The sequence below is a fragment of the Scomber scombrus genome, chromosome 18 (assembly GCF_963691925.1).
Source record: "Scomber scombrus chromosome 18, fScoSco1.1, whole genome shotgun sequence".
NCBI lineage: Eukaryota > Metazoa > Chordata > Actinopteri > Scombriformes > Scombridae > Scomber > Scomber scombrus.
Genome location: NC_084987.1, coordinates 23,521,571 through 23,540,609, shown reverse-complemented (window position 1 = coordinate 23,540,609; position 19,039 = coordinate 23,521,571). Strand labels below are relative to the sequence as shown.

General features: G+C 39.7%; 1 protein-coding gene across 3 annotated transcripts; it reads left to right on the top strand.

Moving 5' to 3' along the window:
* The first annotated feature begins 7,149 nt into the window (after positions 1-7,149).
* On the top strand, positions 7,150-16,779 carry tnnt1 (troponin T type 1 (skeletal, slow)). Of its 3 annotated transcripts, none has more exons than XM_062439429.1 (13): positions 7,150-7,175; positions 7,301-7,317; positions 7,465-7,521; positions 10,349-10,369; positions 10,893-10,914; positions 11,033-11,093; positions 12,016-12,132; positions 12,730-12,807; positions 13,173-13,286; positions 13,394-13,503; positions 15,717-15,807; positions 16,576-16,616; positions 16,734-16,779. In XM_062439429.1, the coding sequence occupies exons 1-13, from the start codon at positions 7,150-7,152 to the stop codon at positions 16,777-16,779; spliced, it is 801 nt and encodes a 266-aa protein (XP_062295413.1). The 3 variants fall into 3 exon arrangements, with proteins under 3 accessions (XP_062295413.1, XP_062295412.1, XP_062295410.1); XM_062439428.1 differs by having other exon boundaries at positions 7,456-7,521; XM_062439426.1 differs by lacking the exon at positions 10,349-10,369 and adding an exon at positions 8,593-8,610 and having other exon boundaries at positions 7,456-7,521.
* The last annotated feature ends 2,260 nt before the right edge of the window (positions 16,780-19,039 follow it).

Sequence of the window (19,039 nt, the reverse complement as noted above, 5' to 3'; positions counted from 1 at the left end):
TTCCATGGCCCTCATTAGTGGCTGAAGGAAAGGTATCTTATTTGTCACACATACAGTGAGATTCAGTCTCTATATTTAACCCTTTCTAAGTATTAGGAGCAATGAGGAGCCACTATGCAGCGCCCAGGGACCAACTCCAATTCTGCGTCAGTACTGTCAGGGAATTTTCCATCATTTACGTCAATCATTGGCATGTACTGGGTCAAACTAGGCTAGACACTGTCTCCCCTTGAGGTAGTAGTAGGAAGTGAGTCTGCCTCTTTTTTCTTTTTTCTTTTTTTTGGAATACTTTATTTTCAAGTTTTCAATTATGCCAGAACAATGCAACTTATTCCCACAAGGTACTTAATAAAAAAGTTAAGCAAGGGCTAAGAGGAAAAGGAAGACTATCCCCGGAGGACCGAAACCACAGAATTGAAGGGAGTACGTTTTATTTTCCGGTCCCCAGTTGCGAAATGTGTGTGTGGTGAAACATCTGCCACTATGATGCAATAGAAGTGAATGGAATTTAATTTCCACAGCATTGTGTCTTTCCAGAATTAATGTCCCTGTTATCTCATTGTCAAAAGTTATTTATGTAAACTATGAGTAAGACTGCTGCTTTAAGCAGTGTAAATGAAATTCCTTTCACTTTCTTTTCAAGCAGCTGCAGAAATCTGATGAGATATACAGTAGGCTATTGTGCAAAAATGCCAGGTACTATAAGTAAAGTGAGAATTTTAAGTAATGCCCTTTAATACCTTTAATACCTACCTACCTAATCAGCTAACCCCATTTAAAGTTCAGTAAGCAAAAGAAAACTACGTACTGATTAATCATTCATTCTCCTTGATCAAGCTAATAAACCTTTTCAACGCAAGACATCCTGGACTCCTGTGTACTCTCTGCACTGATGTATGGGCTGCATATTTAAAAAATCTACAAGAAGTACCTTGGTCAACGGCGCTGACAGGAGAATTCACCTAACATACATGTTTTGGACAATGGGAGGAAACCCATAAAAGTAGGAGGAGAACATGTAAACTCCACACAGGAAGGCTTTGCCCCAGCTGGATATTGAACCCAAGACCTTCTTGCTGTGAGGCAACAGTGCTAACCACCGAGCCACCGTACCACCCAAGATACCTGTTCTTAAAGAAGATGGTACCTCTTTAGGACCGGACTATATCCTGATTGGGTTTGACCTCCACAACGTGAGTTCCAATTGAATTAGGATATTCTGCTAAGCTGAACATGGACCTCTCTCTTTGAACAGGAAACCTGCCCTTTCATGGAAAAAGGGAATGAGTCCCTATTTCTGGATGTGCTTATCCCTCTGTCAGTCCGCTCCTCCCTCATTCACTGTTGTTGAGCATCAATATCTGTTCACCCCGATCCTCTCTCACAATTCTTCCTCAGAAATGAATAGAGAGATGGTCCAGATGTGTCGATACATTTTTTCCCATGGTTAATGTAAACAGTGTTCTGCTTTCACCCAACAGTTTGACATGAAACTGTCCTGGTTGTATAACAAGTGGCAAAAGTCATCAGCAATGCTGCTGAGAACATTTTGGATCGTGGAAACAAGAAAGTCATGTCACTAACGTAAACAATTGAATGTGAATGTCATCAAAGCTACAATTTTTCACAAGCAACTCTTTTAACTGAGTGAAATGGACATTTGGCCACTGTCAAATTGCTCGGGATGGATGAAATATATTTTTAGCCATGCTAGCACTAGGGCTCTATGGATGTCAGTCAACCACTTGGATTCAGACTGAAATGTCTCAACAACTATTGGATGGACTGCTGTGAAATTTTGTAGACATACATGTTCCCCAGAAGGAGAATGAATTTGATGGTCATGAGGTTGACAGGTTATTGTAATGACTGATGATCCCTTAACTCTTAATCTAACTTTTTATTCCCTGTTCAAACCTATGACTAATTCATTCTTATCAGTCTCAGCTGTACTTTGTGTGTAGTATTTAGGTTTTTGTCAGTTTTATTGAATGAAATGTTAAACAGGAAAGCTTCAAGAAACTGAAGGAGACATTTTAATCACATGGACTTGCTTTATTTTTGCTTTTGAAAAGCTACCCAGTGTGAACTTTGATTAATTAAAGAAAAACAACAACTATTGTCTTTGAACAAACTATACCCCCCCCCCCCCCCCCCCCCCCCCTCAGTTCTGCCAGCTTTCTTTCCCGCTATCCGTCACACCCTCCCTCTATCATTTTGTCATCCTTTCCCCACCTGTCCTGTGGCACCCCTCCTTTTGTCCAGTGAGGTCATTCCTCTCCTCTCCCTAATCCTGAGGGGTGCTCGTCTTTCTGCCTCTGCTTAATCCACCTATGGCCCCCAGCCCTGAACACACACACACACACACACACACACACACATGCAAATCTGCACATTTGTGCACACAGACTCACAGTTATTCTTGTGGTGTATATTCAAACACTCAGTTATTCTCACAGCATGCGTACACACATACTCATCCATACAACGCACACACACACATATTTCCCCTGTCTGTATAAAACTCCTCCCATCTCTGTTCAACAGCCATTCTCTTGCCTGTCCCTGTCCCTTTGTCTCGGGTCTGGTGATACCACACCTTCATACAGGTACGTCAGAGAGCACAGAGAGCCATTCTGTTCATTTCACTCTGGTATCATCCATCATTACCATCATCATCATCATAATCCATCACAGTGGACAGTTAGTTGCATGTATTCAGTTTTGAAAACTCTTCGTTGTTAGTGTGTTCATGGATGTTCTGGCCTAAGATTCACCATCTGTTGGTTCTCAAGACCAGACCAAAACCTTGCATTCCTAAGCATCCCTGAATGCACCACTGAGGAACAATTTATTTTACGGTCCCCAGTTTCGAAATGTGTGTGTGTGGTGAAACATCTGCCACTATGATGCAACAGAATGAATTTCTGTGAATGGAATTTAATTTCCACAGCATTGTGTCTTTCCAGAACTAATGTCCCTGTTATCTCATTGTCAAAAGTTATTTATGTAAACTATGAGTAAGACTGCTGCTTTAAGCAGTGTAAATGAAATTCCTTTCACTTTCTTTTCAAGCAGCTGCAGAAATCTAATGAGATATACAGTAGGCTACTGTACAAAAATGCCAGGTACTATAAGTAAAGTGAGAATTTTAAGTAATGCCCTTTAATACCTTTTATTTATCAGCTAACCCCATTTAAAGTTCAGTAAGCAAAAGAAAACTTAATGAAGTACCAGGTACTTGACAGGTAGCTTGTACTTGTGGCCTGGAGAAGTTTCCACAGTTGTTCTGTTCTTCTTGTTGCTGAAGATATCTCTTTATGACTCTGGGTATATGTTTGGGGTCGTTGTCGTGTTGCAGAATACATTTGGGACCAGACTGTTCTCCCTGATGGTGTAACATTATGGATAAGATTCAAAACATCTAAAGTGCCTAAAAACCTTTGCACAGCACTGTATATCTCTAAAACCCTTGCAAATAAAGCCAGCAATCTTAATGAGTAGTTACCACTATGGGTAAATGAGGAAAATATGTTTTTGCTGTTGTTCTATTGTTTTGAATTTCATAAAATCACCTTTCAGAAATAATAATATATTCAATATAATGAATAAGCTGAATGGATATATCTTGATGTCTTTGGCAGTCATAAAAGCATTCAGCAGATGGCCTAAACAATCTGAAGGTGCTATTTTGACAGCACTCTTAGCTAGTTAGCATTTCCATCTTTGGAGTGCTCTGTCAAAGGTCTCAAAGCTTACAGTATTAGGAGTGGGCATGTGTGTGTGTGTCTGTCGGTGTGTTGTGGGCGTGCATAGTCTACCGCCTTTCACATTGATCCTTTGTCTCTATGGTCCATGCCAACCACATAAGCAAATGCTAACAGTCCGAGGTCAGGCTAGTTGCTAACTTTAGCCCTCAGAGGAAAGTAGAGGGTACGAAACAGATGTCGGCATACACAAATGTAATCTAAGCAGTTGGTCACGTGTGCGTTAGTGTGTTACAGTGGCCTTGTTGTCGTCTAGTTAGCACGCCTTCATTAACAAGTGGAGTCATTTCTAAAGGGATTTTTAATGTCAAGCAACATAGAGGCTAATTGTTGTTCCTCGTGACAAAAAAAGATGACGTAAACCCGAGTGTGACTCACAATTTTACTTCCATAGTTAAACATTTGTGGGACAAAGCATTTTACTGAGATAGCAGTCCTCTTCTACACCTTTTTTAGAGACTTTAAATAGCCCTTCTTTAACACAAATGAGACATTGCTACACGCCCATTCTCCTTTAATCCACGCACACACTCATTGCCCTTGACTAAAATTATCCCAGCTAAGGCCTGTGCCTGTTGTCTGCTGGAACTTGACTCTTCTTCTAAATCCTCTGGTTCGTTTATCCCCTCCCCTCCACCCTCCACTCCCATTTAGCTCCAAACAGGCAGCTTCAGACTGTGTGCTCCATCCAGACAGAAATGTGAACCTCTCATTCATCCATTTGTAATTTCTCAACCACCCAACAACCCAGCCACCATCCCTCTCTCTATCCCTAAAGCCTTTAGTCATAGGTCTTATTTTTAAGCTGCAGCCATACATTTGAAATCAGGCAGAAAGAACCTTTGAGCAAGGCCATCAATCAGTCTTGTGAGAGTATACTCATAAAATGTAAAATACCTTTCACATTTTCAGTTTGGCATCCTTGCTCTGCTGTCAGCATATATCAAACAAATGTCCTAAACTTGTTTCACTCCTTGTTCAACATTTGGAAAACGGGCTTTCTTGCTGAGAATTAGATCAAAAGATAGATAGCAACCCCATGTTGAGAGAGGTACCAATCTTCTCATCACACTCAGCAGGAATTCAAATAACCATATTTCCCAAACTGTTCCTCGAAGTGTCTGATTGGCTGTTTTTGCTGATGCTTGATAATGAAAAGAAATTAAGGATTCACAAAAGGTTTTGAAATTACATCTATGAAAGCTGGAACTGATCATTTTGTAGACTTTTTTGCATATAAGTATGGAGATCAGTAACAGCGTATAAGAGACTCTTCATGATTTGCCATTGACAAATGTTGTGCTGTTATTCCAATCTGCTGTGTCTTGCATAGCAGTAGGCACAACAACAGACAGAAGAGCGAGGCAATGTTTTCGATGACAGATAGCCCTTTTAGAAATGTGACCCTGCCACTATTAATTCTTCCTGATGAAAGAAAGTTGGAGTGAGCTGAGAAGATGGGATGTCGTGACAGTGTGAAGAGGGAATAATAATGACATAGAGATAGATAGATAGATCTTTATTTGTCATTTTTACATAAATCTGTTTAGCAGCTCTTCAGTTAAAAACAAGTGTAACCAATAAATAGACAACAATTAAATTAAACACCAATGTGGTATATTATCTTCTCAAACTTGTCAGAACCAGCAGGAGAGAGGGGAGGGATAAAGTATGTGTGAGAACAAACGGGGAGAGAGAGAGAGATAGAGATGGAGGAACCTAGAAAGTGATAGTAACTCTATATCTCCTGGTCTTTTTGCATTTAACCAATGTCACATTCTCACCTGTTGTCACTCCATCAATCTTCTCACATACCCTGCCAGGAAGGTGTCAGCACACACTCACTATGTCTGCTCGTGCTTTTATGTCAGAACAATGGCAGCTCCAAGTTACAATTTATATCCCAAACCATCTCAGAGTGCATTGTGTCTCTCTGTGGTTGTCTGTGTGGTTTTCTATTTCCATTAATCACAGGAGAATAGAGACTGTGGCCACCTGTGATTTTACTGATGATGACTCACTCTCGTACTTAAGCTCGGCCAGCCCTTCAAGCCTGCATTAACATTACACTGCTCCTGAATACTTTAGAAACATCGTGGTCTCAAACATTTTAATATAGGTAATATATAATGTTATCTCACACACCTGCAATATAGTCAGTAAATCTATGACTTCGAACAACTTCCAACCACAGAAATAGGCGATGTATATGCACATAATGTTTTCCAATAAATCTTGATGTTTTATTTTCTAATTTTAGAATGATTTTTTTCTTAAACAAGCATACAAACATACAAGAAGACTAATACTGGCAACAAGGTACTGGCATAGAACTGGAGTTGGTTCCTGGGCACTGCATAGTGGCTGCCCACTGCTCCTAATACTTAGGATGGGTTAAATGCAAAGACTGAGTCTCACTGTAAGTGACAAATAAAAAGTACCTTTAGTATACAGCCATACTTGCAGCTGTGCTAGAGCTAATATGCACCCAATGACAATGCTAATATGTTGATGTTAAGCATATTTGTTCAAATAATCGGACACATTAAAATTTTGAACTTGGTAATGGTGCTATATTAGTCAGGGCATCCCCAAACCTGTTACACTTCATTCAATAGTTGTCAAGACATTTCATTAAAAACTTTGACCCTAACTTCATGATGGTACAACAGAAAAAGTCTTGGTTTCACCAAAGTCAGTAGGGTTCAACCTCTGGAGTCCTTGAATGTTTATCCATCCAGTTGTTGAGCTGTTTTACTCTGGACCAAAGTGGTAGACCAACATTGCCATCCACAACATGGATAAACATGGAAATATATGACAAAATATAATTCTTCTATTTACATTGGAGGTATTCTTATGCTTTAAGAAATAAACAAGCAGGATCCAAAAACAAAACAAGGCTAAAGCCCTAGTAGGTCCCTACAGGCTGCCCTTTTTTCTTGAAGCCATCACACAACATTAACATTCTGTACCATGTCATAGACCAAAGTTGTAGGCCAAAGTAATTTTCGACCTGATGGTAGAGCTAGTGGCACCATAATCATGATTATAACAGGATTATCCTCTGGGTACCAACACTGACTCAATATGAAAGTGTTGAAACGTCCAACCAAAGTCACCATCTTCTCAGATATGTTGAGAATAGGGCAAAAATAAAATGATCTCATTAAAAAAGGACTCTCAACCTGACATATTCCCACATTTCCACACATGCCAACAACAAAGTAGTTCTAGTACAACCACTGCCTTTATTTCATTATTATTTTAATCATCCTAACATTCTCCTCTTCTGATAGGTTCCTTGTACTTTGTCGTGTTCTACTGCTTCATTCGTGATGTTCTTTGATTGAATTAGCATTTGTTTCTCTTTATTACAGCCATGTCAGACATAGAAGAGGAATACGAGTGAGTAGAGCAGCATCCATCTCCGCTTATCATTTGGTGTTGCTTGTTAATTGTTCATGGCAGTGTGAATGCATTAACTGTGATGTTCACCTATAAACATGTGTTTCTGTTCCCTCTCTGTGCAGGGAGCAGGCAGAGGAGGGTAAGTTCAGTAGGATGTGTGAATATTTGTTGAATCCATTTTATCTGCACCATTTGACTTGTGACACCATTTGACTTGTGACACCATTTGACTTGACGTGTGTATGACTTGTCATTGCTCTGTTTTTTTAACTCCCAGAGGCAGAAGAGGAGCAGGAGGCCGAGGAGCAGGAGGAGACTGTGGAGGTGGAGGAGAATGGAGGAGGTAAAGTCTAGGAAGAGGACTCTTAAGGGCCTGATTTACTAAAGGTTTGCGTGTGTAGAAACGTGTGCAAACTTGACATCACCCCCAAAAAATGTGCAAGCTGATCTACTAACGCAGCGCACTGAGGTTTGCGTCTTTCAACTGTGCAAGATAATACGCGCTGTTCATTTAGTACGTTTGCCATAATGAATATGTAATAAGGGGCGTTTCAACCCCAGTGCGCAAAATACAGGGAGGAGAAAATGCAAATATGTTATTTAGCACGCGCATTGTGATTTACCAAACCTGAAGGTATTATTTCTGACGCTACCAAAGTCTATAAATAATACCTTTTGAAGGGCAGGTATTAACCGGCTGTGCACTGCACACAGATGACTTCTGTTACTGTAGAGAGGAGGAGACGGAGGCACAATGAAAGAATACACACAGGACGGAGTTTTTCCACCTGTGTTAATAATTTTGGAGTGGAATATTTGTGGTTTTACTAACAGCATTGACTTCGTCACAAATACTCTCCCATATGTGGGTTTTCTGGTAATATTCGTTTTTGTTATAACTCAATACACTTCCACTAGAACCTGATTTCATGTTGCGCTTGCAGCTTTCTGCTCGTCCAAACTCTCCATTCAGACACGCAAAACCCTCATTTAAATACTGCTGTCTCCACCCGGTTACACCTGTTTTCATTTACACAGTTATTCTTAGTAGATCACCCGCAAAACGCACGCAAACTGCACGCGCAATCTATTGCACCGCGCACGCAATTTAGTACTCACTATTTGGGATCTTAGTAAATCAGGCCCTAGAGTGCAAACATTGTATAGCAAGTCTGCAGATAAAACGTATCCATTGTGTTGAAAAGACCATACAAAAACATTAAAAAAGACTGATAAAAAGGGTTGTGATTATGATTAAATGTCCTTCAAAAGACACACATCTTTCCTTTTTGTTCGTTCTCTTCTTCATCATAACTGTGTGGGTTATGGGTGACACTTCACTAACTCTGACCTATCAAATTCTCCTGTATCCTGCGTTCCCATTGGCTGACAATGTACTGGTCCGGACTATCAGAGCAGCAAGAGTATCAAGGTAGGGTAACACCACGCCATCATGAATCACTCTTTTAAACACCATTTACGGTTTAAGACATAAAACCCTGTGCAGGTGAAAGTTATATCCAGATATGTTAAAAAGAAGAAATGTATTTTTAACTGATTTTAAATCACATTCTTATTGAGAAAGAACTGTGATAGATCTTTTACCTGTATTGTGTTTTAATATCAAATGTAAATGGTGAATTTTGTAGTCATTACTGTATTCTTACAGTATGTTTCCATATGTAAGGATAAAATCATGTCATATCTGAGCACATTACCATTGCCATGTTGATCATGCCTTTGTCAATATTATGAAGATTGTACTGCTTTTCTTGTTGCCAGCTGCTGCAACTGGTGCTTTAAAGGTATAAACCCCCAAAATAGAAATCAAATATGATATTTTTATTATCTTATAAGTATCTTTTGCAGTTTTATTCCAACATGCAATTTACCCAGGAAATGTATTTTTAAACAAAAAATCATTATCCATTCATTTAAGCTGCACCAATCAATATTTTTATATCAACAATGGATCAAATGATTATGTGTATTGTGAATGACATTGAACATAGAACTATTTCCCAACTCTGCAGTTCCCTTCAGTTTGACAGAGCGGTTTAGCCACTTTCAGCTCATTATTTAAGGCTGAGCCTTAGAGATAGGTTTAGGCTTAATTTTCCATTGAGCAGCTGCAGGATTTAGATCTAGAAGATATTTTAGAGAGTCACATCTGTCCTGGCTAACTTTTGAAGAGACCTCTTCATGTTCACCTAAAGTCAAGTGACCGTTCCAACTTAATAGAAATATCATACTGATGCACAGCTTCTGTTTTGGAACATGTTTTGCTTTTAAAGGTAGTACAATTTTTTTATTTTTTCTACTGTCGCAACATTGTATGGGCGCTGACCTGAATAATTATACACATGCACATACCAGATTTGAGTTTTAGTACCACAAGAACTAAAACTCAAATCTGGATTTAAACCTTAGTGCTCAGGGTCAAAGGTCCACCATGTTTTGGAGCACAGTATGACAGATCTGACTACAAATATCTGAGTGGCAAAGGCTTTTTATGTACAGTATTGGGCTTGCCAGATGGCTAGATTATGGTTCTTTGGCCCTGCCCATTAAGGTTTCACCTATGACCTCAATCCTACCTCCTAAAAATGTTTATAAGAATAAAACTCATCTACAATATCTGTATGTGCATGATGTAATGAACGCCCACAGAATGTTCCACACAACTACATTTCCCTGCAGCCACACTGGATGGGACATGCCTGTCAACAGTGTGGCCTTTATTGCATGACGGGAAATGATAGTTTTAAGCTTGCTTCGTCAGCAGTATCAGATTTTTAACTTGGGACTTCTTTCAATCAATCCACACCTCTACCCTCCTTCTCTCCTCATGTTCTTTTCTCCATTTTTGCCTCTTGACCTCCTTGAGTGTTGATTTCTTCCTCCCTTTCTTTGCTTCTATACACCTTCTTATCTCTTTGTCATGTTCATTTTATTCTATTTTCAATTTTCATACATTTGCCCCTATTTTTCCGTCTTTCCCTCCTTCTCGTTCCTCATTCTATCTTTTCTCCTGCCCTCCTCTTCTTCCACCTTAACATTTCTATTCCCTTGCTCTCCTCATGTGTACTTTTCACCCATTTTTAATGATGCCTTCATCGCTTGGTTTGCCATCCTTCCATCTATCATTTTTTATGCGGCTGGTCCGTCAGATCAAGACATCCAGGAGGAAGGTGAGAAATGTGCAGAAGTGTGGTTCCCTAAAGGGGTAAAACTCATGTTTTTTGTCCTCACGTGCAGCACTATATTGGCTTACTCAGACATTTTTTCCCCAAAATTAACAATCAGATCTAACCTTGTTAATCCTCACAGACTTTTAGAGTATTTTAAGAGTCCTAACACCAGTCACACAATCTTACATTTAGGAAACACAATATTAAATTCTATAATCAGCCATATTTTTTTTTTAAATGTTTGAGAATGGCCTAACAAGTGCTAAATGTGGTTAAAATCTAGTAATGTAAAAATTGATCCTGGATTGGTAAGAAAGGTATTTTGGTGATATAAACATTATGTCCTTGCACTTTTACTCGATCATAACAAGCATAATATGAAATGTTGCCTTTGTGTTTCTCTGTCACGTGCATGCTGTGCTTTCAGTCACATTAATAGTTTTGCTAACACTGTTCAGATTTCCTCCTTTCACACAGTTTACATTTGTATATTCACTCTTGTGTTTTTATCTCTCATCAACAGAGGAAGAGCGTCCCAAACCAAAGTATGTTCAGTCACTCTCCAACATTCTGTTTTGTAGCAGCTGTTCTATTTTTCCTGGCCCAAATTTCATATTTCACTAATCGTATTTATATGTTTCAACTACTCTTTTTTCCATACAGACCTATGGTGCCTCAACATGCCCCTCCAAAGATTCCTGAGGGAGATAGGGTGGATTTTGATGTAAGTTAAAAGGGGTATTAAGTCAGATTAGTTTTGCCTCTTTTTTTAAACATTTCAGCATCATCATAAATCATCTTGAAACCACAGCTGTCATGGTTGCAGCTTGTGTCAACAGATTGGCTTCTGTCCTGCCAGAAGGGGGAAAGAAAGAGGTTATTGCTTAGAAACCGTGGTTGCTAGCCATCTCAGAGCCCACCCTCCCAGTAAGAGTCTTTGTTCAGTTTCAGAACTGTGTTGAAATCAGCATTAACTAGAGTAATGAACAGCATAGTAATGGCCATGGATTCTGGTCCTATGCATGTCTTGTGTCTAGATTTGAGTCCTGCTTTTGACACTGTCAACCATTGCACCATCTCAGAGTGCATTGAAAACCTTATTGGTCTCAATAAGCTGAATGGCACTTGTCTGGTTCTGCTCAGGTCTGAGTGACAGAACTGTCATGGACATTGTCTGAAAATACTGAACACAAAGATGAAATAATACACAAATCAGTGCAAGGTTCAAGATTAAACAATTATTATTGTAAGCCCCAAAAAATAACATTTAATTTAAAAAAGAATGCCACAAGATGTGTATTTTTCATTTTCCCCTAATGTAGCCAAGATCCATCCCATCTCATCTAATGCACCTAGAGACACCCATATTCTTCAAATTTAGAAACCCAAATATGCTTTCATAACATCCAGAATTGATTACTTCCGTCCATTTTCATCTGACCTACCCATGACAGCAAGAGGTATTCATTTGATCCACAATTCAGCCGCCAGAGTCCTTACAGGCTCTATAAAGTCTGATTGTACTATACCTGTCGTGATGGTCAGGCTATGGTCGGTTTAAGTTTTCACCTAGTCGTGCAGTAATAATAGTGTAATAATTGTGTAAAGATGCCCACGTGGAAATAAACTTTCCCTTGTTCCACTAGGATATCCACAGAAAGCGCATGGAGAAGGACACACTGGAGCTTCATACTCTGATCGATGTCCACTTTGACCAGAGGAAGAAGGATGAGGAAGAGCTTATTGCTCTCATGGAACGAATCGTAAGTTCTCTAAGACATTACACCTCCCAACAAGAAGGTTGATGTTCACAATCTCTGTAGAAACATTGAATGTGATAATATGCGCCTGATTGAGTGTAAACAGCAATCAGGTGCTGATGTAAATAGTGAGAGTAAATAGTTTGGTCAGTTGATTGATCGAATTGTGTGCTCTTGATTGGTTGGAACAAAAACCTGCAGGTACACGGCTCTTTATGGAATAGTTTGGACTTGGCTGGCATAGAACGAATATGAGCGAGGATGCTGATCATCAAAAATATTCCGATGATCAATTAAAAAGTAGACACAAAGGTCTCCTCTTGAATGTAATTTAGTTAGAGTGGTGCAGAGCGTCCTGGTGGTCGAGCGGTTAAAGCGCATGCCACATAATTGCAGCATCCCTGGTTCGAATCTGGCCAGGTCATTCCCCTCTCTCTCTCTCTCTCTCTCTCTCTCTCTCTCTCTCTCTCTCTCTCTCTCTCTCTCTCTCTCTCTCTCTCTCTCTCTCTCTCTCTCTCTCTCTCTCTCTCCGTTTCCTGTCAGCTTCTCTGCCAGTTAATATCTAAATGAAGCCGAAAAATAAGTCTTTTTTTCCATCAGGATCGCCGTCGGTCAGATAGAGCTGAGATCCAGAGGGTCCGAGCAGAGAAGGAGAAGGACAGACAGAACAGGATTACGGTAACAAACACATACACACACAAAAATAATTTAATTTATCACCTTGTCTGCACAGTGATATTATATTTTCTATACTTTACCCAAGCCTTAAAGTGGTATCATTATGTCCCTTTTAAAAATAGATTACACTGATCTAGTATGTTAAAAATGACCCAAATCATGAAATGTTCATATGTACTGTACAGTTGTGTTTCTCTATGTTCTCAAGCTATTAAAACCAGTATATCTATTAATCTCTATGTTTGCTAATCAAATGTATTAAACACAACATCAAATCTTCCCTCCAGGCACGCAAGAAATAAAAATTACACCTAGAAACATGTTTCCCATTTTTATTCATCATTCCATCTGTCTTCATCTGTCAGGAGGAGCGCCACAGAAGAGAGGAAGAGGAAGCCAAGAAGAAGGCTGATGATGATGCCAAGAAGAAGAAAGTGCTGTCAGGCATTGGAGCAAACTTTGGAGGCTTCCTGGCCAAGGTCAGGCTGCTCTTAATGTCAGTGGTGATGATAATGATGATGAGGCAGAGATGATGATGATGATGATGTAGAGGATGACTGTGGATTGTGTGTGTTTGGTGTCCCAGGCTGAGTTGAGGAGGGGCAAGCGCATGACAGGCCGAGAGATCAAGAAGAAAACTCTGTCTGAGAGGCGGCAGCCGCTAGCCATCGATAATCTGAGGGAGGACTCGCTCAAGTGAGTCTTCACTTTTTGCAGTTCCAGCTTTCCAACTAACCAATGATGTTACACCATTATAGAAGCTTTAGCTTTGGTATTAAACGTGAAAGGAAGGGTGAAATCACTGAAATGTGATGAACTTGGTTGCAAATTTATATCATAATGACAAGGATGAATTCAAGAGGGGCTATCTCATCGATGCTACATTAGTACATTTGTACCCCTAGGGGCTCCTGTCACTGAAGCTCATGTCCCCCAAACAGCTTTTATTTTATTCTGATTGGATAATACTGCTGTCAGGTGGAAACCTTGTGACTCTATATTCTGTTTTGGACCATAATCATCAACATCAAGAGAATGGGTCAAGCTTTATGTCGTATTTCTGTAGAGCCCAAAAACCGCCCCAAAAAAAACGCCACTCACACATTTTTTTTCTCCCTTCATGGAACGCTCCTTTCTGTTCAAGGGCCCCTGGGCATGTGCTCAGATTACCATTATGCCCGTATGGTAGATCCAGCCATGTCTGTCATTTAATTGCCAGTTTGCCAAACCCTTCCAGTTCGCATTGGTCCATTTAAAGCTAAGCAATACCATAGCTAGCATATACCTGTCAAGCTGCGGATTTCGAAATATGTTGAAATATTGTGAATGAAGTAGCTGGTTTAACTTTTCTAAAGCCAAACGCACAACAGCAAATGGGTCATGTATTAAAAAGTGTGTTTATCTGCTTTCATGTATCGTCTGCATGTTGGTCTAACTCCTGGAGAGCTACTGCCCTGCATGTTTTAGGTATCTCCTCACTCTAACACACCTGATTCTAATTATAAACTCGTTATAAAGCCCCTTGACAAGCTTCAGCTGCTTGAAAACTTGTTCATTATTAGAATCAGGTATGTTAGAGTGGGGAGATACTTAAAACATGCAGGGCAGTAGCTCTCCAGGAGCAGGGTTGGTAATCTCTGGTCTAACAGTACTACCCACATTAGTCTGTGAGGTCTATGCTAACGTTAGTCACTCTGTCATGCTCTTTATTGTTATAGAGTATTATCATAAGTTATACTCCAACCACCTGAGCACTGTTACTCTTTTCTAGTTAAAAGTGTCTTATTTAGCCCTTTTCTAGTCTTTTTGACCACTCAAAGCACTTTTACAGTATATGTTAAATTCACCCATTCACACACTGATGGCAGGGGCTACCACACAGGGTGCCAACCTGCTCATCAGGAGGGAGCTAACATTCATACACATTAACACACAATTGGAACAGCCATCAGGAGTGATTTGGTGCTAAGTATCTTGCCCAAGGGCACATCGACATGCAGGCTGGAGGGGCCAGGAATCAAACTGCCGATCTATTGTTTGGTGGACGACCGCTCTACCTCCTGAGCCACAGCTGCCCTGTACTAATGAAAACATGTGGAAAACAGTTGAACATATCTGAAAGTGTTAAAGGCACATTGAGGAGATCAAACACCCACAGCACTGAATTCAACCCAGACTTCTTCATGTAATGAATCAAGTTAATCGGTGTTGCAACTCTCTTGGGTTTTATGGGGGTAAAAAGGGCAATCATCTCCTTCGAATAGATGATGGCAATCTACTGCTACGCTACACCTACACTGCCCATTGATACCAACAAAGGGAGACCGGACAGAGTGGACCAAAAGGCAAAGGCGTTTTTTTTCCAGATTGTAGCAGAGAATTTGGAAATACTCCAGAGGAGAAAATGATGATGACTTATATTAGAAAGACACAATTACGGTTAGTTTTCAGCATGAAGGAAAGTCTGGGAAAAGCCAGTAAGTTACAATGACTTACATATGCCCTAGCACAGTAAACAACTTCATGGGAACTGTAACTTTTTAGATGCTAACTGTTAAAATCATGAAGGTTTCAGTTTCTATAAGCAAGTGCTTTAATGGATGCTGATTTGTCTTAAAGTATAGAAATAAACCCTAGGAACACATTTCACTGCCAGAAATATCAATGAAAGAAACATTGAATTGGAGATTGCATTTAGCTACAGAAGCTGCAATGATTATTCAATTTGTCAGTCGAGAGAAAATTAATTGAAAATGTTTTGTTTGTTTAGGTAGTTAGTTTTCTTGTCTTGCTAGGTTGTTAGGTTCAGCACCAAATTTGATAATCCAATAATTGCTTTAGAAGCAAAAATGACATTATTCTCTGGGTCAAGCCTATTTTCTATTTTTTCTTCTCTTTGTGTTTCCAAGGCATGAAGCCCAGGAGATGTGGAACTGCATCTACCAGCTGGAGTCTGAGAAGTTTGACTTCATGGAGCACATGAAGCACCAGAAATATGAGGTACTACTGTGATGTCAACAACAATAAATGAAGAGCACACACACACACTGTTAGTATGTTTTTCATGTCTGTCTTCCTCATTTGGTACATGATATGGTCAGTGGATCATGTTCTTGCTCTGGACTTTCTAAGATTATTGGAAAATACTGACACATTTGATAAGAATACTTGGCAGGGCCCCATATGTCTAGATCATATTCTGTTAAGTTCACTTCTTGGGAAATACTTGACATGCCAGCAAGACTATACATGCTGTTCACTCTCAGTCGCCGAGTATCATCACAATTGTATAATAATCCTGCATGCTGTCTGATGTCATGCACCCGCATTAAGCGTGCATTAACAAAGAACTCCTGATTCGCCTCATCTTTCTATCATCAAAATCATCACAGAAACATCTACTCTCACGCACATTAAAAAAAACCTTAAAGGAGCTGCATCAAAAAACAAACAAAAAGATCTGCACACTTTGCTTGCAGCTCCAAGAAAAGATCATTTTAAAGAGCAACATTTAGATCGTATGACCACTAAAAGGATTTTATTTTCCTCAATGCATCAGAGCTACTTTATGATAAATAACATTACATTACTTTGTGATGTATTCAGGAAGAAGACTGAGAGATATCTTACATCTTATTACGAGACACTGCAGTATAGCAATTAGTACATAATGGCTTATATGCACTGTGATTGTTAATAGAACTGATGCATGATTCATAATTGTCATTTGTCTGTGTTATGTCACATTTCTGTTTGTGTTTCCCACAGATCATCGTGCTGCTGAACAGAATCCAACACGCTCAGAAATTGTGAGTGATTACACTACTATACTAATTATGATAAGATGCAGATGGACATTTCTATCTCTATCATCTCCCTCTCTTCATTACTATGTCTACTTTCCTTTTTTTCTCTCCCTCTTACAGTAAAAAGGTCCATGGCAAAGGGAAGGTGGGTGGTCGCTGGAAGTAAAAGGGAAAGACAACACAAAAATTAAAAATTGGATTAAAAAAAATGAAGCAGGAGTGAAAAGGAGGAACCACACATTTCCTGTCTTTGATCTTCTTGTGCCAGGGCCACACAGTGGGCTTTGACATTGTGTGGGACAGATATTGAATGTTTCTTGATAAGATGTATTGTTAATAAAAACCACATGCATTCAGTGTTGAGATGGTTTTGTCTCTGTTCCATTTTTATTCATTTATTTTTGGCGTTGAAGTTGTTGACTTACACGAAACAAAAGAAGTAAATCAAGATTTTTAAATGGGAAATAAAAAGGCTTTTAAACTTTATAAGATTTATTCCCAAGAAGCATTGTAACAACAAAGAAATAATCTACCAAACACTGATTTCCTTACTGTTTGTGCTATGTTTAGATGTATGCAGACATAGACTGTGATAACATCAAGTGAGTCAAACTGCAGGCAGTTGACATCTGCTTTACACTGTTATGACTCATGCTTACAAGAAATGCTAGCTTTAGAAAAATCAGCAGCTGATATACAAGTACTTGCATTTTGGTCCAAAGCCATGGTTCCCAAACTGGTGATGTGCCATATCTGCCCCCATGTGGAGTATTAAGGCACTGCAGGGTGGTTGCACATGAACAGAGTTTGAAAATGTAAAGTGGAATTTAAATATAGGTTAACAGTTTTTCAAGTCTGTCCTAAACCAATAGTCAGGTGCTGAAATGCATATTGACACATTGTTGTTTTTATTGTAATCATCATTTTCAATAACCTTTTCTTGGAGTGTTCTTTTGTCTTCATGGTGTAATTATAGAAGGAGTACTTATGAACCAATGACGGGACCTTCCGCACACAGGTGTCTTTATACTACAATCACTTGAGTTAATTAACCGCACTCAGGTGATTTCCCTTTCACTAACTGTGAGACTACTAGCCACAAAGCTAATGTTAGTGTTGGCCAGAACAGACGAATCAAACACTGCCTCTACAATACGCCTTTCACATTTTCACAAGTTTCACAGCCACCCTAGAGGATTGTGGGAATATTCAGTTGACTGCAACCTCACCGCTTGATGCCACTAAATCTTACACACCGGTCCTTTAAAGACTAATGTTTACTCTTTAATACATTACCTCTTTTGTTGCTTTTATGAATGCTGTCTGTGTGTGTCTGAGCTGGACATTTAAAAGCACATTAAAACTTGGAACATTTTACTTACTTCAGCTGCCCTCATTTATTTAATTTGAGGATTTTATTTTTTGCTTGCTGGTGTTGTTTGTGTTGTTGGTGTGCATGCAGGTGGTGTTTATACAGAGACAGATGTTACGGCTGCATGGTATGTCGAATGGTAACAGCCCTGATATGGATCGAATGACCTGAGGGTTTAGAGGTTTATCAGAGTTCATCTCACCTCACTGACAAATGATATGGACTGATAACAGAGGCTATGGATGAAATGAAACTGAAAAAACAACACTCCCTTTTAAATCAGTTTTTTGTTCTCTACTAACTCCTACGGGGAAATTCCTGGCTCAATAGCTACTAAATGCTTCATTATATTCACCAGCTAGTCGTCAACTGTATCTGTTTGCCATTTAGTGCTGAGCACATGACGCAATGAGAGCACTGAGAATGAACCGAAACAGTAAAAGCTCCAGGTTAGACAGCCAAACTATGAGATGCAACCTACTGTAAAGCCGAGGAGAGCTACAGTCACTGATAATTCTCTGTGATATTACACACGGTCATTTCATATCATTATTGGGTGTAGCTGGACTTGGATACCACACAATCAGAGATCACCACCTACCATAAACCTGCAGAATTCTAAATGCATGGTAGTTACTTGAACAGTGCTGAGAACGGCCGCTAACAAACCTACAAACCTACCTAACCTTACATTTAATCAAGGACACACCTTACCAGAAATGATGCTCCTTCCTTCCTTCCTTCCTTCCTTCCTTCCTTCCTTCCTTCCTTCCTTCCTTCCTTCCTTCCTTCCTTCCTTCCTTCCTTCCTTCCTTCCTTCCTTCCTTCCTTCCTTCCTTCCTTCCTTCTGTCTTTCTTTCCCTCCTTTCTTTCCTTCCTATCACTTTCCCCTTCTTTCCATCCTTGTTTCCTTCCGTCCGTCCTCCCTTCCTCCCTTCCTCCCTTCCATCTAGTTATTGGTCAGGCCCATATGAGATCACATTTGGCTGTATGTGGCCCTTGAACGAAAATGAGTTTGACACCCCTGCTCTAGGGCGTAGCAGACGAGTCTCAC